The 24,828-nt window shown below is 40.3% G+C and overlaps 1 protein-coding gene across 5 annotated transcripts in view; it reads left to right on the top strand.

Annotated features, from left to right (window-relative positions):
• LOC146485144 (scavenger receptor cysteine-rich domain-containing protein DMBT1-like) overlaps positions 1-24,828 on the top strand; it is a 51,449-nt gene that overhangs the window by 6,497 nt on the left and 20,124 nt on the right. For all 5 annotated transcript variants that reach the window (XM_085104123.1, XM_085104122.1, XM_085104121.1 and 2 more), the window contains exons 7-28: positions 375-484; positions 1,405-1,566; positions 1,892-1,979; positions 3,063-3,233; positions 3,788-3,931; positions 5,477-5,728; positions 7,383-7,493; positions 8,359-8,543; positions 9,145-9,244; positions 9,611-9,727; positions 9,797-9,952; positions 11,073-11,173; positions 11,663-11,845; positions 13,766-13,856; positions 14,841-15,176; positions 15,581-15,892; positions 17,423-17,743; positions 18,438-18,506; positions 19,280-19,374; positions 20,456-20,555; positions 20,901-20,951; positions 24,168-24,368. In XM_085104123.1, coding sequence (XP_084960249.1) covers positions 375-484; positions 1,405-1,566; positions 1,892-1,979; positions 3,063-3,233; positions 3,788-3,931; positions 5,477-5,728; positions 7,383-7,493; positions 8,359-8,543; positions 9,145-9,244; positions 9,611-9,727; positions 9,797-9,952; positions 11,073-11,173; positions 11,663-11,845; positions 13,766-13,856; positions 14,841-15,176; positions 15,581-15,892; positions 17,423-17,743; positions 18,438-18,506; positions 19,280-19,374; positions 20,456-20,555; positions 20,901-20,951; positions 24,168-24,368 — 3,456 coding nt within the window. The remainder of the gene's footprint in view (positions 1-374; positions 485-1,404; positions 1,567-1,891; positions 1,980-3,062; positions 3,234-3,787; positions 3,932-5,476; positions 5,729-7,382; positions 7,494-8,358; positions 8,544-9,144; positions 9,245-9,610; positions 9,728-9,796; positions 9,953-11,072; positions 11,174-11,662; positions 11,846-13,765; positions 13,857-14,840; positions 15,177-15,580; positions 15,893-17,422; positions 17,744-18,437; positions 18,507-19,279; positions 19,375-20,455; positions 20,556-20,900; positions 20,952-24,167; positions 24,369-24,828) is intronic.

The following is a 24,828-nucleotide window of genomic DNA, read 5'->3' as shown; positions in this document are numbered from 1 at the left end:
TTGGTTATACCACTCAAGAAAAAATAAATTCTTCGGGAACAAGTTAGCAACTGAACGTAGTTTGCCTAGTGCTCCGTAGAAAAGAAGAACATACTACAGGATTAGTAGAGTAACATAGCTACCTTTCCGACACTAAAAAACAACTTAACACATTCGACAAGAGCAAGTGACCGGCATCAGTGCGTATTCCAATCTGGAAAAAAAATACAGTACTTCAAATAAAGCGGCTAGCGTAACTAACCGCACTCTTGGACGGTACAACTTATAGTCACAACTGTCGTGCGATTCCTTTCTGGTTCATCAGATAAGAAAACAGGATTGTAAGTTTAAGTGAGCTAACTATGGTGTACTTGTTATCTCTGTTTGTCACGCAGTCGATGGATATTACATTTACATTGAGGCATCGTTGCCTCGGGTTCCACATCACAAGGCAAGGATAGTCAGCCCAACACTGGCTCCTGTGGAGCCCAACAGTACTTGCCAAGTAAGTTTTGTTATAATGGCTAATATAATGTTTTGATTTTTGATTCACTCTAGCCTTCCAGTTGGTTTTTCGTTTGTGTGGAGGTCCCTCTTTCAGGTTGCGCCTACCCTGAATGGCGACCTTGAATGGAAGCTTACGATCGGATATAAAAAATAGGGATTGTTAAAACTTAGTTTAGCACCCCGATGGACTAGCATTCTATCGTATAAAATTTAGGCCAGTGTCCTAGAGACCTAGAGTCGACAAGAGCTAGTTTGGCCAGCCCGATGATGTTTGTTGCAGAGCCTGAGAATTGAAGAAACTTCCCCCCACCCCCAACTCTCACCCCTCATCCCTCGTTACCGTCGCTCTCACTTGGCCTTGAATTTTAGCGTAAGCGGGTGAGTTTACTGGGGTCACGATATTTGCTGGGTTAGGTCCCATCTCCTTATATAGATTTTACCTGCATTCCATTCGCATGGAACACCAGCTACGAAGTATATATATCCCGTCGTATATCCCGCATCGTACCATGTTATTTTCATCCCGTATCCCGCGTTGAATTTATAGCATTCCGAATCCTGCCTACAGAGCAGAACACATTCGGTTTCCTGCCATGGCATTTGCTTTCGACATCCTGTCTCTAAAATTCGTAATATTCCGCATCCCACCTGCATAAGAAGAGAGCCTGTCCCGTTCTCGCCATGCTATTGCCATCTCGTATCTCTCCCTTAAAATTCATAGATCCCCCTCTCACCTGCCAAAGAGGGCACATCATCGTGGTAGTTTCTTTCTGGATCTCACCGCAGTAACCACCAGCCCACAATTTACTTTTTAGATGGACTTTTACACAATCCCGTATCCCTTTAGACGTCAGATTTCCTTAATAGTGTAACCGTATAATCGTCTAATTTCTAATTGTTGTTTTAATGCCATTTCAGATGGATTTGTACATCCACATGCAAGGCAGTAGCATTGGTGCACTGAACATCTACCAGGCACCAGTGGTTGGTTTTGCAGTCAAGAAATTATCTCTGACAACAGCTCAGGGTCAAAACTGGGTGAAAAAACAGATACAGTTCGACAGCAACAGAGAATTTCAGGTTAGTATATCAAGATGTGTGTTCTGTGGATTTAGCGAAGATTATGCGCCTCGTGGTTTTAGACCCGATAAAACACGTGCTGCGAGATTTTTGAACGGCTTCAAAAACATTCCTGGAAAAGCGTGTGTCAAGAGAGTTCATAACAATGATGCTTTTGTGAACGTTGGAAGTTAGCATACGAGAAAAACATTAAAAAGGAGGAGGTTTTATCGGGTTTTAAAACCACTGCACGTGATGTTTTATCGACCATTTGATAGGTCAATGGGCTAATGAATTGTAAATGAGTTTTTGAATTTTTATTAATTATCGTCACTTTAATTTCTAGGTGATAATTGAAGGTGTTCGCGGCTACGGTTACCGAGGAGACATCGCCATCGACGATGTATCGTTTACATCGGGCTGCAAAAGATTGGGTAAGACATGAATTGTGGCCTTGAACTTCAGTCTCTTACGGATGAAATGTATATCGCAGTTCAGGCGATTCTCTTTAAAGCGGCTCTCACTCTGTTTGTGCAAATCATATAAGTTATGTGATGCTTGCATCTAAGATCTTCTCACCCCCGACAGTTCAGATTAGTCCTGAAGAAACATAACTGAGTATAATTCCTTTTGTCGTAGTTTGAATTTAAGAGACTTCTTTCATGTTACAAGGAACTTTACGCAGTAAATACAGTTGTACATACGTATATGTTCTTGGAGTTGATTTATAGTGTTGATATTATAGATGAAGAACCTCTTTTTGTTGAATACTCTGCAATAAACCATTATTATTATTATTATTATTATTATTATTATTATTATTATTATTATTATTATTATTATTATTATTATTATTATTATTATTATAACCAATCTAGTTCCTAGGGACTCTCTTACTTAGAGGACGAGAGAAGAGGGGACCTGGGAACAAGCGTGGCAGGGAGCAACTTTCTTATAAGTTCTGTTCACGGATCTTTCTGATAACGTGCCGTCATGTGACTACAACTGCCAGAACCCTTCAGTTTTTTTGGTTTTCTCCATACTGATTAGAGCAGCTGTTATTTACTTCCTACTGGGATTGCAAAATTTGAATTTGTAAGATAAAATAAAACCTGGTACATTGCATTTGCAGTAAAATGACACCATCACGAAAATGGCCTATTTACCCGGTAACGAACTTGTGGTTCTAAGACATGAAATGAAAATTCGGCAGCCACCGAGGCCGTTATCAATCACGAAGGTTACACGATTCAATTTTGCGGGAAAGAAAAAGTCGTGTTAAGGAATCAAAATCGAGTAGTGGAGGCGGTCGGTTTTTGTTGTTGTTGTTTTTTTTTTTTACGTAGACAAAACTGCCCCCCTCCCCTCAAAAACAAACAAACAAAGAAACAACAAAATTACTGCAACAAAAAAACAAAACAAAAGCGAAACTTCTTCCGTTCTGCTAATCTGTGTCACACTTTACCAATTATCTGATTGCATGATTGTGATGTTTAGTTTATCATTTTTTTGTGAAGCCGCTTCTTATGTGCGTCTTGTCGACGGTTCTTCCTTTAACGATGGCCGCGTGGAGATTTATCGGCAAGGAACATGGGGACCAGTTTGCCGTGAGGGCTGGAACCAAACAGATTCTTCAGTGGCTTGCAGGGAGCTGGGTTTTACCAAAGCAGTCTCAGGAAAAAATGGAGGTAGTGAGATATCAGTGCGTTTGTGTTGTTGCTCCATACAATGTATTTATTGTTTTGTCATAATTTTTGATCCAGCAGATATCTGATAAACAAAGCGTCAACGTTTATTTACTATGCAGTATGTATGTGTCTAGCATAAGCCAAAAAATACATTTAGAAGGTGCACCAGGGAGCGCTATCTGCCCATTTTTGACCTCACTGTTACCCATCTTACTGAATAGTCATTTGAACCCCTTTTCTCTGTAATTGAAATATTAAAGTACTATTTTTAAATCATATCTGTTTGGTCACCAAGAACAAGTGAAACACTTTGACTTCTGTCCAGGGAATTTTCCTTTTGATCATGGCTTATTACAGGCTATCTGCGGCTTTTCTCTTTCTCTTCTTTAATTTTTCAAATAGTACAGCGAAGGTCGCAAATTACTGCAAGGTTGTTAGGGCCGCTCATCTCCGTTCATTGCAATTGAATGGCTCGAACGACTGCATTCAACGATGACAATGTTTAGTTAATTAGGTTCTACAATTTGCTGATACTTTGTGTTTGCTTTCCACAGGCTTTCCGGTGAATGGCTCGTTTTCTGGAACATATAACGTCAGTTGTTTAGGAAACGAGACGTCAATCAAGGATTGCCCATCAGGGGCGTGGTCAAATACAACCTCGTGCCCGAGTAACTACACGGCCACCGTTCAATGCTCAGGTACGGAAAAAGTTACCTCCTTTTTTTGTTAGTTGTTCCTTTGTTAAGAATGGTTTTTAACGGACTGTCGTAAAACCAAAACGGAAGAAATTACTTTGACCATTCACAACAGACGTAAACAACACAATTGTAAAGACTTGTTTCCATATCTCAAACTAACCTTTTTTCTTCTAAATTTTCATACACGAAGTATAAATCACACTAAGCTACTTTTTTGAGTTAGAAAACGACTAAGTGACCTCAAGAAGAGTCGAACCCGGGTCGCTGGAGTACCACGAGGGAACCCTACAACTAGACCACCGACTACCCGCCGCCAGATACTGTAATTTTCTGGCTAGATATCCTAACCTCCAATATCAATGCTAAAGGCAAGCTACTTAAGCTTAATTAAGCTAAAAGGAGAGCCACTTTGGCCAACCGGAGTGTTATTTTAACTGAATGTCCAGGGTCAGTTTGAGATATGGAAAAGAGTTCTAACCCAACAACAGTGAACAAATCAGAATGAGAACCAATCACATTTAACCGGTGCTAAGAGCGGGAAACGCTTAAGGCAAAGCACTATTGGTTAAGAAAGTGGGGCTAGTTTTGCCAAGCAATCACAGAGCGCGACAAAGCAGAACCAAGGTAAAGGCGAAATTACTTTCGACACTCGATTGGAAACCGCTCTATTTTATGTCACATAAACCAACTGACACATTACTCCATTACACATTTGTTTATCTAATCAATATGGCAACTGCTGTTAAGATTAGCTTCTCACACACAACTGAGAGCCATGCCAAGCCGACCATGCAACCTGACCTTTATTACATCAACACCGCAAATCAATACCATCACAGCACAAAAAAGAGTGAATACACGGCTCATATGAAATTTAGCCTAGACAAGTACAAGAATAACTCTGGAAAAATACAACCCCCCCCCCCCCCCCCCACAAAAAAAAAAAAAAAAAAAACATGCAGGGCGGGTGGGCGGGGCAGGTCAGGCAATGGCGGAAGGCAACAAAAACAACTGAACCCTAAAACGCCATGTGACCTGAAGACCCCCGCACACTCGAACCCATACTCCCAGCCGTGTGTGGGAAAAACGTTTTCCGCTTCTTTCGTTCCTCAGCCAGCGGAAAACCACCTGACACTTTTAGTTAAAATCGAGCAGCCTTGACAAAAGTTGATAAATCTATTTCTGTGTTGTTGTATTCATATAGAACTTTCTGTAAGAACTGAAACCTGTTGTAGTTCATTTCTGCCAAAAGTGAAAACTAAGGCAATGTCCTGAAAGACGATTCCACAAGTTGTTATCGCACTGTTGAACGAAAAAAAAAGGAAAAATTTGGACTCTTGTATTGCAACAAAGTATTTTTTTTCCCGATCAACAAGATTCAACGACGCAAGCAAACGTCTAGTAGTTTATCATTTTTTGAAGAAAAAACTGAAACCATTACAAACGTTATAACCTTCACCCATACGAAATGTCCTTCTGCAGAAGTAGACTGTATGTTCAAAGACTTGACTGTATCTTACCGTGCTCTCTGTTCTTTCTTTTCAGGCATTCTCCCTGTTTGTCCTCTTCGAACTCATTTCTATTGTCCCGCGGATAGCGGCGGCAACAAACAATGCATCTCGCATGCGCAACTTTGTGACTTTCGCAGGGACTGCTGGGATGGCTCGGATGAACTCAACTGCGAAAATTACACTCGCTGTGATTTCAATGACACACGCCTCTGTGGATGGCTGCAGGCTAAAAATGATCAGATGGACTGGACACGTCACAAAGGACACACGCCATCAATCTTTACAGGTTAAATATAAACCCGTTAATTGTTCATTGCTTTATTTCAGTATTTCTGTTCGATATCGTGAGGTGTAGAGCTTCATCAAAGCAAGCGAATCCAAACGACAAAGGAAAAATTGCAAGAGCGCGTACTTGTAATTCTTTTGTATTGGCTAATGTCACCTCTTTTGATGTTACTCTTCCCGAATTTGATTTTTTTACCGTAGTTGTTGAGAACACTTAGGGTTTATTGTCAACTTAGAATGGCTACAAGCTTGTTGAATTTTGATCGAGAATCCCAAAGGTTGGATTTACATTTGCACAGTAGTGCTGGGCAGTCGCTCTCATTTCAAAGTTTGATCCACAGTCTGACTCACAAGTTGAAACCTGCTCGTATAGCATAGTAAGCAGTGACACAAGAAAAGTTTGCTCAACGTGCAGCTTTCATTCGGCTGGTGACATTTTAGGATTCCATCTAAGAACTGCCTTGCACAGTATAACAAATGGTAAACAAGCTGAATGGTCAAAATTTAGGATTTCATCCTCAGACGTCAAGTCAAACTGTTGTGAAGACAATCTCTTCCTACGAATCACCGAACGCACACGTATTATACGCGTAATGCCATAAATTATCGTACACATCACTGTAGAACCAACATTAAAAATTTTACAATCTTCCACCAAGGACCTAAGGTTTAGAATTCCCTACCTTGTGACTTCATTTCATCCCCCAGCTGTTCTAGGTTTAAGATTTCGCTAAAAAAACATTTCTCATCGACCGAGCACTAAGTTAAACTCGCCCATCCTCTGATTTGCTATATCTTTTCCATCTAATGTATCGTATGAGGAAGCCCAAGGCTTATAAGCTTTTAGCTTCTATGAGGCTTCGTCGCCACTTTCCTCATATTTTTCTTGTTATTAGTTTTAACGTATCTTTTTGTAATATTAGTCTGGAAAATAAATAAATAAATTAATTAATTAAAAATAAATAAATAAATAAATAAATAAATAAAAAATAGCACAGGAGAGTACTTGGGTCAATACTGCTTTCATTTCAATGGCCACACTTTAGGGCTTTATTCACAGACTTAAACGTAAGAACGTTCTTGTACAGCGTAATAACTGTAGTACAGGGAAGTACCGCTATTGCCGTATCACATTGAATAAAATTGAATGGGATTTAATCCACAGACGTTGAAGTTAGAACCACCTTGTTTAGGTCCAAAGGAAAATACTGTGCAATAACGTTCAATCGAGGTCAAACGATGTAAGGAATGTAGCATCGTTACCTTTTTTTAGACAAAACACTCCCAAGGGCAATCTTAACTCATAAGAAATGAGTAACCGTTATGTTTAGAAAGCATCTTGTAAGTTTATCTCCTATGATTTTGTGTTAGTAGTGGTAGTTTTCTCGTTTAATGTTAGTTAGTGCAAATTACGCAATAATTCATTCTTGAAGTTAACAAAGTTTGTTACTTACTTACTTATTGAGTGACTGATTGACTGACTGACTGACCGACTGACTGACTGACTGACTGACTGTGTGACTGACTGGCTGACTGACTGACTGTGTGACTGACTTTCAACAGACTTTGTTAGAGCCACATTACATGACTCAAGGATGGCCTTCTGTGAAAGGAGTGGCTCCAGACGTGATCTTACTATCTTTCCATATTCCTAGGTCCACCAGCCGATCATACTGGCAATCCGAATGCGTACTATTTGTACATGGAAGTGTCCAATCGTCAGGGAGGCGAAAAAGCTCGGATACTCGTTACTCCACGATTCCAAGGTTGATCATCATTCTTGTTTTTAGTTAAGGGTTCTTGGAGATAGGGTTTGGGGAGGTGACAGTGCTCGGATGGATATGGCATATGGATATGACTGGATATGACATGATATGATGGACATGATATGAGATGATATTAAGCTCTGACAACAGTGTACGGTTTATGAGGATTTTAATGGAGTTACTTCGTCTTAAACCGATGGTTAGGATTTTTGACCCTGAACAGTGTCAAGTGTCAAATTAAGAAACTTATGCCGCCAGCAGTCAAATTAGGGAAATTTTAGCTGTGAAACCGTGTACGCTTGGGCAAGGATCGAGGATTTAGTCGCCTCCTATCCATCAAAATACTATTTTCCACCATCAACCTCGACAGCCATAGCGGCCGCCCACAGATTTCTTAACAGGCTACATTGAGAACCCATGCATAGATTGATTCCCAACATTTGCAGCAAGCGAGGACATTTTTAGAGAATAGTAAAACAACGCAAAACAAGTTTATTTCGGTTCAAAAGACAAAATAAAATGCAAATGCTATCATAAAAGGTCATAAACAATGTAAAACTGAGTTCGTTGACTACTGTATCTAAAACCAACTTTGGAGCACAATTGACGCTCCTCTTACTTTGCGCTGGGCTAGTACATAAATGTTTTTTTTTTGTAGGGAGGGGGTGGGGTGGCGCTTATTCGAGGGTGGGCGCTTACAAACTTTTTGGGTTTTCAGGGTGGGTGCTTATTCGAGGTGGAAGCTTATTCAAAGGTGGGCGGTTGATCGAATAAATATGGTATTTGTGTGCAAGTTCACTTATCGCTAAACGACTAAAAATGTTTGAATAATTTCCAACTTTTTGTTTCTTTCTCTCTTCCACAGGCAATAACAATGGTCTTTGCAAAGTGCGATTCTTCTACCATATGCAAGGATATGGGATTGGAACCCTCCGTGTGTTAGCCGCTGATCGGTACACTCAGCGCACTTTGTGGACCAAGTCTTCTCAACAAAGCGTTAATTGGACAAGAGCTGAAGTACAGCTAGCGAACATGTCCACATCTTTTATCGTAAGTTCAAAACACGATCGGTCGGATTGAATGAGATCTTACTTGAAGGTTTGCATATCGAAGTTCCCGCCCAGTCATCCTACGAAACTTAAGGTCACACGAGGTATCCTAAGCCATAATGAACACGATTCAATAATTTCCAAATTTAAGAAGCTCTTCCGAAGTATTTCGAAGATTTCCGAACGCCAAAAGCATTCTGCCAAAGATTTCCGAAGATGACCCGAGCTGTTCCGACAATTACCAACGAGTATTTTAAGTTTTGATTGAATTTTGTCCCAATCCACTCCTGTCGTTTGTTTCATATGAAAGAACCAGGGGGATCTTCTACATGTGCGGCACAAACGCTGTGTAGGATTTGATTTTTGTAATGGGAATCTAAGTCATTGCATCACATCGTATTGGATCTTGGAATCATTGGTAAAATTTGGAAATGTTCGGAAATGTTTGTGTGCCCCTCGGAGAATGTTAGGAAAACCTTCAACAAATAGTCAGAAGTATTTGGAAAACTGTCGGAGTAGGGGAAGGGGGGGGGGGGGGGGGCGTCTCCCTTAGATCTGTCTTGCATCCTTGTCTTATCCTCCATTTCTCTTTTTAAAATTAGGTGACGTTTGAAGGGGAGCACAGTTCTGGATACAGTCCACATGGAGATATATCAATTGATGACGTGTCCTTTACACCTGAATGCAGACCTGCGCCTCATGGTAAGCTGAGGACGATCCTCGCTTTTGGTTACGTAATAACTTGTATAACCTGTAATATCCTATGTATCACGATATTTCAAGTATATGCCCTGGGACTTATTTCGGTTGGGGTACAAGGATGGTGGAGGTAGTGGCAGCGAGCAGGGAAGGGGATTTTCTGAGTTTCAAAGTGGATTGTGCTTTGCAATTACAACAGTATAACAGCAGGGTTTTTTGTTTTTGTTAATTATTTTACAACCTAAAACAATTAAAGCCACTCACCTTAACAGTTCCTGAGGTATTCCGTTTGACCATTATGCGAAACACCCTGATATAAGATTGTTTCAGTTTTCTGTCTCAGCTGATGTCCTTCATGTTGTATTTTAGAAAACGTCACTTGTAAAGAAAACACCCTTCAGTGTGGCAGTGGTGAATGTGTCGCATTGAACCTTCAGTGTGACTTCAACGACGACTGTTTTGATGGCACCGACGAACTTAACTGCGGTGAGTGTTTTTCGAATCGATCGTTTTATGGCCCATCGATGAAACTAAGACAATTGTTTCAATTTCCAGGTCTCCAGACTCCTGGACGCTGTGATTTTGAAACGGATTTCTGTCACTGGCAAAATATGACGGATGACAAGTTCGACTGGCGGCGGAATTCTGGGAACACGCCAAGCGCATCTACCGGGCCCATGTATGATCACACCAGAGGGTTTGGTGGTCGGGGTACGTGTGACTATTGCTATTTAGACGTTTTACTACATTGACATCGCAAAATTCATGAAGAGAAAACAAAGGAAATCACTACAGTGAAGAGGTTTAGAAATGTCTTCTTAATAGGCCAATTTCGATTTATTAAAATTAATGAAGATATGATTAATTTCTTTTGTTTTATTCCCCTTAGCCTCGGACTCAAGTTAGAACTTTAAGTACGGTACCTGCTAATACCGAAGTATTTTTACGCGGTTTATGACTATGCGGGAAAAGCAGATCTTAGCAAGGGCTATTGAAATCCAAAAAGAAAATTGGGGGTAACCACGCTTTTTTTAGAGATTTATAAGCAACAATTATTCTAAAAAGCAGTAAAATACAAGGAAATGTATGGCCTTGTTTTCCAAATTGAAGCTTTATTATCTCTGAAAAATGCATGGTTACCCTCAGTTTTCTTTTTCGATACTTAAAGCACTTGCTTAGTTCTGCTTTCTCCACATAGTTTTAAACCGAGCAAAAATATCCCTGTATTAGTACGCACCACCCATAGGAAACCCGAGTATCTTGAGATGCGCAGAACGTACGCGCAGTAACAAAAGTAGGCACCGTCCTTAAATATAACGAAATCGGTCTATTGTCATAAAATTTAGTGAACTTTTGCTTTGACTTTTCTCCAAGAATTATTAATGGTTCGAGAAGCTATATCAAACACTTGAAAGAGTGTTTCTTCGCGTTGAACATTACGGATCATCATCATCATCGTCATTGTTATTCTAAGTGGCAAATAATCCCCTGAAAATTTGCAAAGTCAGTTAGGAACGCTTGACTGGTAAACATGGAACTTATTGAAGCCTGGTAAAACCAGAATTTAGCGTAGACCAGATCATCCTGGCCGACCTAGCTAACCCTGGTACTCCTGGTAAGTCTGGCGACCTTCTGTTCTCACAAGCAAGTGAAATACTGGGATACCATTGCTGCCAGCACACCCAGTAATTCTTGTCTGTTATGGTACTTGTGATCATTTGCAGCGAGAGATCTATTCAGCTTCTGTTATAAATGTATCGTCTTAAAATGTACGAAAAGCTGAGATGCTCCCGATAACAGGACCTTAATCGTGTTTATTTTCGCTGTGCAGGACATTACTTGTACATTGAAGCATCAACCCCAAGAAGGTATGGTGATATCGCTCGCCTCATCAGTACGCAGTTTATGTGGAAGAACGTAGCCAACTGCACGGTGAGATTAACTTGCTTTATCTATGTTTGAAATTATCCCTAACATCAAATGAAGTTTCGTTGGTTTTGGGAGTAAACTTGCTGGAACAAACAACGGAAAAAACTAAGGCGACAGGCGTACTTTTCTTCCCCGCAAATTATCTTTATCCTGGATGGAATCCTAACATGTGACATTGAAATGAAAGCTACTGAGTACAGGTTACCAGTGGTACTGTTTATTATGGGAAGCAAGTTAGCTGTACCTATTTTTTTCTTTCTTTTTTTTTTGTTTTGGCGTGTATAAAATCTAAAAGCGTACACGTATGTATTTGGACTACAATACTGTTATTCATTACTTCCATCACGCACAATTCGTTGATTTTGCACTGAACCTTCAGTTGTTAAAAAGCCTTTTTTTATTTCAGATCAAATACGTGTATACGTTGTGAGTATTTGTACCGTAATTCCTTGTAGGAGGCTTAATGCTGATTATATATTACCTTCGTTTCAGCTTCGATTTTATTATCACATGAAAGGCTCGTGGTTTCCCAACACGATGGGATCACTACGAATAATACTGAAGAACACCATCACTGGGAACGTCTCTCTTCCCATATGGCAACGATCTGGTCACCAAGGAAACCTGTGGATCCGAGCTAATGTTCCTATCAATACGACATGGCCCGTGACTCAGGTGTGTTTATTGTTGCGTGGGACGAGAGGGAAAGGGCTGATGTTTTTTGTGCATTTTTGCCGCATCAAAAGGTGGGGCTTGCTGACACAGGCAGTAAAGTTTAGTCAGTAATGCAGGGGCACTTTCCTCATCTCAGAGGGTGCCCGTTTGTGAATGTAATGTACCATTTTGAAGGGCGGCGTCTACAAATCTTCCAAAGGGCCACTTTGAAGAAATTTGATGAGCTGACATATCACCGGTCTTTCCAATTAATTGGTGCGTTCGATTCACGAAATGACCAGTTTGACCGATTGGTTTTGACAAACCAAAGCTCATAACGGCTAACTACCGTGAACACAGTCAACTCTCGCCTTGCGGACACCTCGCTATTACGGACACCCCGATAATACGGACAGCAGCTAAATCCCCGGAAAAAAATAAATTACAGACGTTTGACTGAAATAAACTCCCGCTATTACGGACTCTCGCTATTAAGGACACTGTCTTGCGGCCCCGAGGGTGTCCGCATTAAAGGGAGTTGACTGTACCATCTTTTTGTATCCAGAAAGTTCCACAAACCGCTGCCATATTTTTTTTTTAATTTTTTTATTTATTTTTTATTTTTTTTAAGTGTATAATAAATTTATTGTAAATAACACAGGCTAATGTTACAAAGTAGTTACACAAGGACAAAGAAAAAGAAAAGAAGCAGATATACAAGTGCAGTTATCCCTAACTGAAAACGAATGAATTACATGCAAACAAACAAAGAAGCTGAGAAGATAAAGGATAAAAGAGAGATTCTTACAAGACTAGAGTGATATTTACAATGGTATTGTGTTTACAGAGATGGCGGCTCTATAACAATCCTTCTAGTCTATACTTATAATTAACCTGATTAATAAAGTCACAAAACCAACAATGAATCAGTCAGGAGTTTCTCTTATAAATATAATATCGCATAAAGAGGAGGGTGTAACTTAGCTTTCTCTACCTTTAATTGAAAATGCGACTCGTAGTAGCTCGCTGTCCATGCCTTCTTCACAAAAAGTCGAAGCATTCAAACTTCCATATTTCTTCAAGTTTGCAGATCTATACTACGGGTTCATTATTTATGAACAATTTCTGGATTTTCTTATTCCGATTCACAAATGACAGTTTTTAAACTGACTTTTAAAAAAAGTTATTCGCAGAATATTAGTGCCCAGAAGAACGCAATTCCACCTATTCCCATTAACTTCAAAACCTTCCCAAAAGAATGTAATATCTCTTAGTCTGAATTAATTGTATACTATTCATTCTGCTATCGGGGACAGAATGAACATACTACCCTTTCTTTCAATGAGCAGATTACTATGCTAATGTTGTTCTGTTCATTCCATTCCGGGATGAGAATAGCTTCCAAAAGAACGTGAATACTGTCACCGCGTATAGAGTGTTTTCATTCACGTGACTACCGGCCATATTGTTTTACTGAAACAAAAGAAAGTATTTGCATAGAAATAGAGTTCAATTCCCAGAGGTTTAGTTTGGGACACCAACATGGCCGCCATTTCTTTGTTTTGGGACACCAACATGGCCGCCGTGACGTCATGTGAAAACACCCTATTCCCAAACGAATGCACACTAAAATACACAGTGCGTGTTAAAGTTATCCTGGTGATTGAATTCGTAAAACTATTTTTAATTCATTTTATTCCATGTTGAAAAATGTTACAAATATTAAAAATTAAACCTTATTACAAAAATAAAAGAAAAAATAGAAAAATGTAAATATGTCTCATCAAAGATACGTATATTAAACTAAAACTAAAAACTAGAAACCACAGCCCAGAAAAAGTTTAGCTAAATTTCAAGTTAGATTTCCTTGACATAGCAAAAATAGTATTCCTTGGTGACCCATGATTCGATTTTCTTATCACTAACTCCACTTCCCCTCAGGTTATTTTTGAAGCTGAGAGAGGGTTAACATACCACAGTGACATCGCCATCGATGACGTGTCCTTCTCGCCAGAGTGCTACCCATCCCCAGGTAAGTGACTGTATTGGTGAGCTTACGCATCAGAATGGCTGAGGGAAGAGGACGGTGAAATATCGTTGTGTGACCAACATGACATCTTAGTACCTTCACATTTTTAGGCGATTTTCGATTAAAACTGGTTTTCTCTCACCTGTGACAACCTGAAAACCACGAGCGGTAGGAATGTTACAATCCAGAGTCATGAATACTTGGCCGTGACGCTGGTCACACAAGCACAATTTGCCGTCCCTCCACATCAGCCGTCCTGTTGCTTAAACTCGCTATTTTCGTATAGTTGAAATTCACATTGCTTTCTTCTTCGTAATGCGATAATAATAATACTTTCGATCTCAATTAGCGTGGTGCACTGTCACGGTGATTTTGCTGTATTTTGGTCAAAACTGCTCTAGTATTTGACGGAAAAAACGTTTTGCTGATATGAAATTGCTCTTAGAACACCGCGAGGAAAATATTAAGGGATTTCTGCAAGGAAGATCTAACTATAATCAGTTTTTAGCGACTTCTGTAAAATACCCAGGAAGAACTTGAAAAAATTGGCCAATTTTTTCAAGTTGCAATCTATTTCCATCCTAGCAATCCGCAGCAAATCTTAACTAATACTAGTTTCTGTGTATCAGTAGCGTTATTGTTAACAAAGCTGAACCATTATTTTAACGATTCCATCGATTCCAATAATTATGTTTTTTGAGCACTCAAAGTGACACACTGCCCCTTTAAATTGTGGTGCTAGAAATATCAAAATGGACCTAACTGATCACATTGACATTTCTAATGTTTACACATCCCTTTTGTCAACTAGCTAGGTAGCTAACTATGTTGAACTATATGAAACTAGTGTAGATCGAAGATTTTCAATCGAAACGTAAAGCAATTTTAAAAGTTCACTTATAAACGTATTTTTAGCCAGTGTCCAATCAGTCTGTTTTATCATGAATATTCCTGTAGCATTTTTGATAATTTTCTTTTCTTGCTTAGCTGTCCATATATTCAACAACTATGACGTACGTTTAGCGGATGGCAAAAGGGGCTCATTTGAGGGTCGCGTAGAGATATATCGTGTAGGCGCCTGGGGCACGATTTGTGATGACGGCTGGGACAATAACGATGCCAAAGTTGTTTGCAAACAGCTTGGTTACGCGGGTGTTGAGAGCGTCCATGTGAAGTCGTATTTTGGCGAAGGAAGAGGGCAAATCTGGCTGGATGACCTCGCCTGTTACGGAAATGAGACAGATCTTGGCCGTTGTTTGCATAATGGATGGGGCAGCCATGATTGCACTCACAAGAAAGATGCTGGAGTCGTTTGTAAAATAGGTAGCGATTATTTTACATAAGTAGGGCAAGACTGTTAGCAGTCTCCTTTCTACAGGCAAGACGTGACTGGTTTTTCACGGTCTGTCGCTAAGGCTTTTTTTTTAAATCTGTATTTAAATGAAGGCCCGGATGCGTGCGGGGATTGAGGTCCTTTCGTGGAAGAATAGCCTTCCCACCTGATGAAAACAATGTCAAGCAAATGAAATCAATAAAGACAGTTGCTCAAAGTCCCCTGCACTATAAACAGAAGGAAAAGCCTATGTAAAAATGGGGCCTTCTTGAGTGGGAAAAATCTAGGTGTGCTTAGTTATTGCGTGCTTTTTTATTGTATAAAAATCTTATTCGTGATGTAACATTTATGTGACTCTCTTACCTTTGAGAACATTTTTGTTTCTACTAACAAGATGGCGGCAGCGTAACCAAAGCAGTCAGGCTTCTCATCAAGAACCATACTCGCAGTGGACAAGTGGAGATATACCACAGTGGCTCATGGGAGGCCATCTGTTTTGACAACTGGGATATCCATGATGCATTTGTGGTGTGTCGGCAGCTTGGGTATCCCGGTGCTGACAGAATCACGCGTGAGACACCGCCAAACAATGTGAACTCCTTGAAAAACGTGCACTGCGACGGCAGTGAAGATACTTTGGGGGATTGTATTCACGATTGGAGTGTAGGAAATTGTAACAATGGGTACGCTGGAGTCACCTGTTCTGGTATGTGCATCATTCACTTGTCATTGATCCCTCCTTTTAGACTTTCCTTTTGTTCGATAACAGAATATTTTCACACCTAAGGACGGTGCCTACCTTTGTTACTACGCATGCTTTCTGCGCATCTCGAGATACTCGGGTTTCCTATGGGTTGTTCCTACTAATACAAGAATATTTTTGTGCGGTTTAAAACTATGCGGAGAAATGCGTGGTTACCCCCAATTTTCTTTGTGGATTTCAATACCCCTTTGCTAATATCCGCTTTCCCCGCATAGTCATAAACCACACAAAAATACTTCTTTATTAGTAGGCACCGTCCTTAAAGAGGCACTCTCACGGTGATTTTGTTGCATTTTGGTCACAACTGATTCAATATTTGACAAACAACCTGTTTTGTAACATGAAACTTCTCCTAGAAACAACAGAAATAACATTTCAAGGGATTTCTCCAAGGAAGAACAAACTATAACCATTTTAAAGCGATTTCTCTAAAATACACAGGAAGTGGAAGAGCTTGAAAAAATTGGCCAATTTTTTCAAGTTGCAATCCATTTTTATCCGAGCCATCTGCGGCCAAACATAATTAATTCTAGTCTCTGTGCCCTAGTAGGATTATTGGTAACAAAACTGAACCATTATTTTAACGTTCGCATCGATATAAGTATGTGTTTCAGCCATTCAATTTGACACTGTCCGTTTAATTCCATGCAGACCTGAATCAGGAATAGCCATCTTGTTTACTCATGACTACTGATACCTGATACAGGGGCTACAGAGCAACAGTAGTCGTCCTTAATGCTAAAGATTATAACAAAATATTCAAGCACCTTTATGTTTTACTATCCCTTCACATGTATAACATTTAATGAGAAATATCAACTTTTTGACCAGACATTTTACTGTAGTGCGAAATTTTCTCTCGAAACGTTAGCTAGCCCGGTGAATGCAATTACATGCATGGAAAAATCTTAGCCCGACTAACAAGGATCGCGAGATCGCGAGGTGGCTATACTGGGATCCTGGCTAGCCAGGCTGGTCCTGTTGTCATGAAATCGCTGATTATTTTAGAGCCGACGTATTGTAGTTTCGTCATCAGTAACAAACCAAAACTTTTCCGATGATTTCAAGTCTCGGCCATACTTTCTTCATGTTACTGTCCAAACTGTGTGATGCCTCTGGATTCGTGCAAGTAAGATGTACTACGCACTATTCGATTAGAAGTTTATTGCAGACCATTTCGTGTTCGACGTACCTGGGGCGTGATAGGCACAACTTGCCGGTTACCTTAATACTTTTAATGTCCCAATCCAATTTCGTATAATTTTTCGCTATCGCAAAACCCTCCAAAATAAAAAGCATAGGGGTATTACTATTCGCCCCAACGAATCTTATTGTCGGTTTTGCGTTGATTTCGATGCGTTTAACCAATAAAATCGCGATATCATGTCACAAATTCTTCGAAACTTTCTTACTATAACACTTTGTTGAAGCATTGTCTTCACCTTACAAACGCATTTAATAATTAATCCATAGCGCAAGGAACTGCTGAGGGTAACATTCGACTAACTGGCGGCAGCTCACAAAAGGAGGGCCGCGTCGAGATCTTTCACCGAGGAGAATGGGGCACAGTTTGCGACGACCGCTGGACAGATAAAAACGCCCTGGTTGTCTGCCACGAACTTGGTTTCACAAGTGTCAGGAAGTCTCTCCAGAGTTTTGGGCCAGGAATCGGCCGTGTGTGGCTAGATCGAGTGAATTGCCATGGTAACGAAACCGCTCTGGTCGATTGCCGTAATTCCGGCTGGGCAGTGGCATCCTGTACACACCAGGAAGATGTTGGTGTGATTTGCTCGGGTAAATTATTGTAATTTTCTTCATCATCAATTACAGTAATACCGTAAACTGCCGCTTATAAGCCCTCCTGATTAAACGCTCATCTACCTGTAAACCAAAAAAAAAAAAAAGTACATCCGATTATAAGTCCTCCCGGATATCAGCGCCCCCCTCCCCCCCCTTTTTGTTTCGTTCGTGTTTTTAGTTTTAATTTTGTTCCAATATTGACGTTTTCTTCAGTAAATGAAAAACGTATTTCTATCAACACTGCTATAGCTCGTTTCGAAACGGTTTCCTTTTATTCCGGTTATAATCCCCTTCGCCGGAATATAAACCCCTCCGTTTATAAGCCCGTCTAAAACCCCTTACGAAGTTGTATAAAACAAGGGCTTATAAGCGGCAGTTTACGTTATTCATTGAATACCGATCAGGAGCTCAAGGGCCTCAGTGATGCAAGATAGACAGCAATGGAAGGGCGTCTGGGGAGCGTTCGATCAGAAACCAACTCGACACGATACATAGATAGATTTACTTTACTTTTCGATTTAGCCACCTTTTTCTACTGCTCTCTCGTTGGGTCGCTACTTTAGAGAAACAAGCAGCGTGCTTTACAGAATGATTCATATAGTGGCAAATGAGAAATTCCTGGTAAAATTTGCGATAGCTACCTTATCCACTACTAAAAACTTTTGCTTTGCTTCCGTTGTGTTCGCAGACGACGCCTATGTTGGCTGTTTCAGAGATACTAACGTCCATGTCATGAAGCAAGAACTCATTGCACCAAGTAAGAAAACATGTCTCCTTCGTTACGTTACCGCCGTTTTTCGCGCCGAGTGAGACATATGACATATTTATTTATTTGTTGTTGTTTTCCCCAAACCGTAAGGTTTGACTCCAATTAAACTTGTTCACCGCCTATTTTAAATGCGCCACACTCCCCTACTCTGTTACCTGAAGCGGCTGACCTATATATATACAGTAGACCTGTACCTTCAAAAGAACCATTTTCACTGGACGCTTAAAACCTGCAGCTGCATTGTTCTGTTGTTCGTTCTTTTATCCTCTCGACCAACCATGTAAGACGTTGCAAACGGTGCAGGTCCCCGCTATATTTAAGCACTATGCGTTCGTGCCACCCCAAGGGTTTGGTATTGAGTCGTTACGACATAAAAATTCGGTATCAGATTCTTTTATATATTTGGTGTGAGTTTTAAGAGCATCGCTCGGGGATTCCTCTGACAAGTGGAGGATTACTTCTCCCCTACTGCCCCCCCCCCCCCCTTCCCCCCAGATTCTAACTGTTAAACACTGGGCAAACCGAGTCAGATGGAGGTACGTTTCCATGGGCTCAAATTTGAAGATTCTCGCAGTTATCTACCCACCCAGACTGTTCTGCAGCGCGTATACATGTTTCATACATATTCTGAATTTTTTCAGAATTTATTCGCAACAGTCTGGTTGCGTAGATAACTGCGAGAGTCTTTCGTCTATATAATCTTTCATCTGCAGTACGTACACATGTTTCGTATTAATATCCCTTTCGCCCAAAATCATTAGGTATGACCCCCGTGAGGTGTATCCGCCGTTGTCAGAGCAAGGGATACAAATACGCAGGCTTGGAATGGGCCAAGGAATGCTATTGTGGAGATCACGTGAGTAGTTGTTATTGGTGTAGGAAAACACTCCGACCTTAATTGCGGCTCGTTCTTTGTACTGCAAACAAATCAGACTTTGAGTTTGTGTACGTGTTGAGCAGGCCATGAACCCGGGACCTCTGGATTACAAGTTTTGCGTTCTTTCTGTGGCAAAAGGGGGTTAGTTTCAAAATAAACTGTGGTGCTGCGTCGGGGGGGAGTAGAAACGAATGTCTGGTTTATCAACAGAGTTGATAACTCAAGATAAACTGGCCTCCGTAAAGAGATTCGAGTGCTGACGTTTCGAGCTTCAGCCCTTCGTCAGAGCGAATATTCGCTCTCTCTGTTTCTACAATTGTTTAAAATATTCGCTTTGACGAAGGGCTGACGCTCGAAACGTCAGCATTCGGATCACGAATCAATTGACCTTTATTTATGAACTCTGTTGATAAATCAAATATTCCTTACTGTGGCGAAACCGGTTTCCTTAGTGCCTTTTCTAAACTAGGAACGCCAGGATGTGGCAACGTTGCTGCGGACCGAAATGTTTTCCAGTGTAGCCACCTTAAGAGAAACAGTTTTCCCTACTATTGTTTTCTAGTCATTCATCTCCTTCTTTATGATGATGACGTTAGAAGCCCTAGCAGTCGAGCTTTTTCAAAAATCACTTAATATTCCGCTATTTAACTCATCGATGTGGCATCCCGCCAGATGCTTGGAGGTAACCATGACAACTCAGTCCAAGCCCTCCCCCCACCCCCCCCCCCCCCACATCCATACGCCTGTCACACTGAGAGACACAGTGGAAAACCTACCTTACTTACTACCAAGTTACACTTACCCCACAAAGGAGGGAGGGCAGGGTGCGAAAAGAACTCAAAGGAATAGCGAGTGAAATGCGAGCAAGCTAGCAATGGCAGAGAAAGCAGTTTCCCTGAAGTTTCCTGAGGGACCCCACGTGTAAAACTGTGGAAATGGACCTGGCTCAAATTTAACCTACCTAAACTTTCATAGAAGGGGACCCATAAAGATGATAAGGTATCGTGGAAGGGGCTTCCAACGCCTGTTTAATTACAACACTCCACCCTATTTCTTGCAGTATGATCGATACGGTAACGCAACTACATGTAATCTGCCTTGTATTGGAGACGCAAGTAAAATTTGCGGAGGACCGTGGGCACTTTCTGTTTACAGCACAGGTGAGTATCTCTTAATTTTTGCAGATTTTTCCTCGAGCCTTGTGAGCCGTTTGCAAAGGTGAATTTTTATGCGCACGTGATTCTAGCGGCCATTTCAAATCGCTTGTGTAAATCGCGTCGGGTATACACTTTTTTATTTTGTCTTTCTCCGCTCAGTTGTGTATCCGGGAATCTTTCAACTTTTTTCGGGAGGGGGACCTTGCGAACGTCTAGCATGTGCGGTTATACTAGACGATAGAAGGGTTTGTCCACTCATTACCTTTTTTTTCTTTTTGTTGTTGTATTTATTATTTATTTATTTATTTATTTATTTATTTATTTATTTATTTATTTATTTTTATTTAGATCCGGCCATCATACCAACTGCAATCCCTGGACACTCTCCAGTAACACAGAGTAAGTGTCAGTCTATTTGTCGATAATTGTTGTATTTCAATAAGTAAAGGTAATAGTTAACAATCATTCACCGAAGTGGAGGTGAATAGTGATGGTATTGCGGTGAGGTAAATATCCACCACTTTCACCGACACTGAGGTGAGTAACTGTTTTAGTATATACCACACAAGCTGAATAACAAGCCGACTAAAAGATTACTTTATTTTTGACAATAATTATACTGACATATGGTCGGAAATTAAACTGGTGAAAATGTCGCCGTGCGATGCTTATATTATAAATCTGATTCACGTGTCGCTTTCAAGCGGAAAAGTAGAACTTCTGGAGGCACTTGTTTAACTGTACGCCGGGTGTCATTTCTTCAATTGGTGTTTTTTTCTCATCTTGAAACAATGCTACAAAACATTAGATGCCTCATCTTTTACTTTTATAGTGCTCGACAGTTTACGGTAACTTTGATTTTTCACCTTAGAATATGAGGTTGGAAAGATTAAATAACTTACCGTTTAATGTCGTGAAACCAAACTGTGTTGCTATTTTTGGATTTTTTGTAACAAGCGCCTCGTTTATCGAAATAATTTCCTCTTTGGTGACCGTGGCAAGAGGCCATCTTGTTTCTGATCGGCTGCTCGGAGGTGAATAGTACTATTCACTTGTGTGGTATATACTAATCCATTTTCCAGTTATGTTCTTAGTGATTTGGCCTTTGCTAGGGTCTTGAGGATGACTATGAATGGTCTTGGGAATGAATTTGGAAGATTCAAATCTTACTTCGAATTCGTTTGAAATGTTAACAGTGATGATCAGAACCTAGTTGGCATTAGAATAGGGATTTAACATGAAAACATAAGGTTTGTATCATGACAGAGTCAACTGTACACTCTACTTCATTAAAAGCAAGGTCACTCAGAGCATAACAATATCAAAGGCTCCTGTGAGCCAACTCGTGAATGCAGATGACACATAGTAATTGCAATTTAGACGGCTACGGAAACTTCCTCAAAAGCTAAAAGAAATTATATCTTTGCCCGATTATGTAACGAAAAATGACCATTCTTGTACTATTAAAATGATTGTCAAATTATTCTGTACAGATTGAATAAGCCGATTATTCTGATGCGCCGATTAAAAAATATCACGTGTTTTTTTTATTCAAAGTTTATAGGAGCACGCCATGTGCAGCTACGTCATGCAAATTCGTGTGATAGTCCGCGGCTACTGGATTTCGCGATCGGGCTAGTGGATTCTAACCATCACTTGCCCGATGGGCAAGTGAAGTTTTTTTGGGAATTAAAATTACAAAATTACTGTAGGGCAAGCCGATCTCACAAAGGGAAATATGTTCAACAAAGTATCGCATTACGATTCATGCCCGACATAAATGCGTGAAATTTTTCCTTTGGAGTTCAGTCCACGCAATCCTCAAGTAAAAATAATGAACTATGACAAGCTCTTGCTAAATAAGAATTATTTATCGACCGCGTCCTTTTGCTTTCCCATAAATTACCAGTTGTAAATTTCGAAAATGAAACATTTTTTCCCATAATTTTGTTTACGACGTCAATGATGCGTGACATGGCACGTTCCGCTTTCGCGTGAAAACTGACAAATTAAATTATTTTTTAATTAAATTATTTTTAAATTAAATTATTTTTAATTCTTGAAAGAAACCGCACTTCGTAGAAAAAAACGAAAAAATCCTATAACTTTGCTCAGATTCAACGAAAAATCCCCATTCTTACACTAAAATGATTGTCAAATTATTCTCTACAGAATGAATGAGAGAATTCTAACGCGTCGTGAAACAAATTTTCACGTTTTTTTTTTTTTTTTCACTAATTGAGTTTACGACCCCGGACTTTCTGAAAAACTGAAAAAACTTGAAACTTTGCTCAGATTGAACGAAAAATCGCCATTCTTGCACTAAATGATCGTCAAATTATTCTCTACATATTGAATAAGAATTTCCTGATGCGCCATGAACAACAAATGTTCGCGTGTTTTTTTCCACTAATTGAATTTAAAACTCATTCACTGCGCACGCCCGAAAGTTAACGACAAAACCGACTGATCGACCGACCAAGTCGAGAGTCAGCTATCGCTATAACTCGTTCATTGCGCATGCGCGCATTCACGAGTTAAAAATGGACTTTTGTTGCGGAGTACAATTAAGACTTTTGTCCAGTAATTAATTGGGCATGGCAGTTCTAGTCCCGCTCAGTTTTGAGTTTGCGCAAATCGCAATCACTGCCGTTTGTTTTCAGTACTTTTTTCCGAAGTTGAATTCCTAGACAATGGGTGCAAACACAGGGCTATTAGTGAGCTAAGCATTGCTTGAGTGACCAACGGTATCTATTTCTTAGTTTTTACGCAATTTCCTGAATTAAATTGTCAACCTCCGGACTTGTTAACGACACGATCGCAACCAAAGAAGGCAATTTAAAAAACTGATACGTCAGAAACTTTAGTTAGGCCCAATCAGAATGCATATAGAAACTTTACATTCAAGTTACTGCACGATATCATAAATGGATGATAATCTGGACATTGACTTCTTTTATCCGCCGTGATTGTCTTTTACGAATAACCGATTAATTCACTTTTACTTACCAACGTTGAACCTGACGTCATGTAAGACTCCTTCCACGTGAGCAAGTTTCCTTGACATGTGGTTTGGACAATTTTCTGTTTGTCTGTAAAGAACGACTGGCAATTTCTTCCTGACGATCAACCATTAATAACTTCTATTTGCCCGTGTCAACATGTGGCAAGTTTTCCTGGTTGAGTAACTGTTGTCTCTTAGGTTTTGAACAAGGAGACTTGTCAGGGAAACGCTTGACAAAGCCTTTCATACATACTAGCAAACTTGCCAAGGAAAACTCGCTGAAGTGGAACAAGCCTAACTAAAGACTAAGGGAGCTTACCATCTGTCAAAACTGGCCGGCCACTCCAGTCAGTTCATAAACGGAGTGCACCAATTTGAAGGATAAGTTTTAGCCTCGTCCTTCGAATTTCTTCAAAATAGCGCGTACCATTTTCGGAGTGATTATTTTTCAAGATTTTGCAGCACCATCCCTTCAAAATAACGCATTTAATTTACAGATTGGCCGGTCTGGCTGGCCAGTTCTGAAAAATGGAAAACGCCCTAAGGCCTGAGGCGTACGTGTGACCGCAATCAATATGACGTTTGATCGTCTCGCAATTTCCATCTTGCAGGCTGCACCAGACGAGTATATTTTAATATATTAACCTGGGAATACCGACTAAACAGCCGATATTACAGAGGAGATCACCGATCAGGCTGGATATCATCTCCCCGGTTTCCTAATAATTATCAAGATGACACCGTTTGTATCTGGGTACTCACCCTCCTGCCCGGTACTCAAGTCAAAGTCACCTTCAAATCCCTCAATACAGGTGGGTTTTGTTGCGTATAAGTAGTGCTAGCCATCCAATCTCTTGATTGGATGGCTAGATACATTTTGTTATGAAATTTTTAATTACTGTTAAGAGGTTTCAAGGAGGACATTGTCAATTGTACCGCGAGGAGCAGAGATGGCACAGTGGTGAGAGCACTCGCCTCCCACCAATGTGGCCTGGGTGTGATTCCCGGAGGTGGGGCCAGATGTGAGCAGAGTTTGTTGTTTTATCTCGTACCTGCTCCGAGGTACATTTCCACTGATTCGTCCAGGAAACACAGGACGAAGAGCCACTCTGTGGATGTGTCACTGAAATTCCCATTTTTTTATTCAGAACATCTATACGGTTTCATGGTACGGTGTATTTGTTTTTCCACCCTTCAATAGAAAGCATTGGAGGTGGGGGTGTAATAGAGTTTGCGAAGTCTGGAGGAGGTTCTCTGTCTTCCAGAGGGATG

This window comes from Pavona decussata, unplaced genomic scaffold (genome assembly GCF_977016875.1).
Source record: "Pavona decussata unplaced genomic scaffold, jaPavDecu1.1 SCAFFOLD_28, whole genome shotgun sequence".
Lineage (NCBI taxonomy): Eukaryota > Metazoa > Cnidaria > Anthozoa > Scleractinia > Agariciidae > Pavona > Pavona decussata.
The sequence above is the reverse complement of the archived record's forward strand: the minus strand, read 5'-3'. Positions and strand labels throughout refer to the sequence as shown.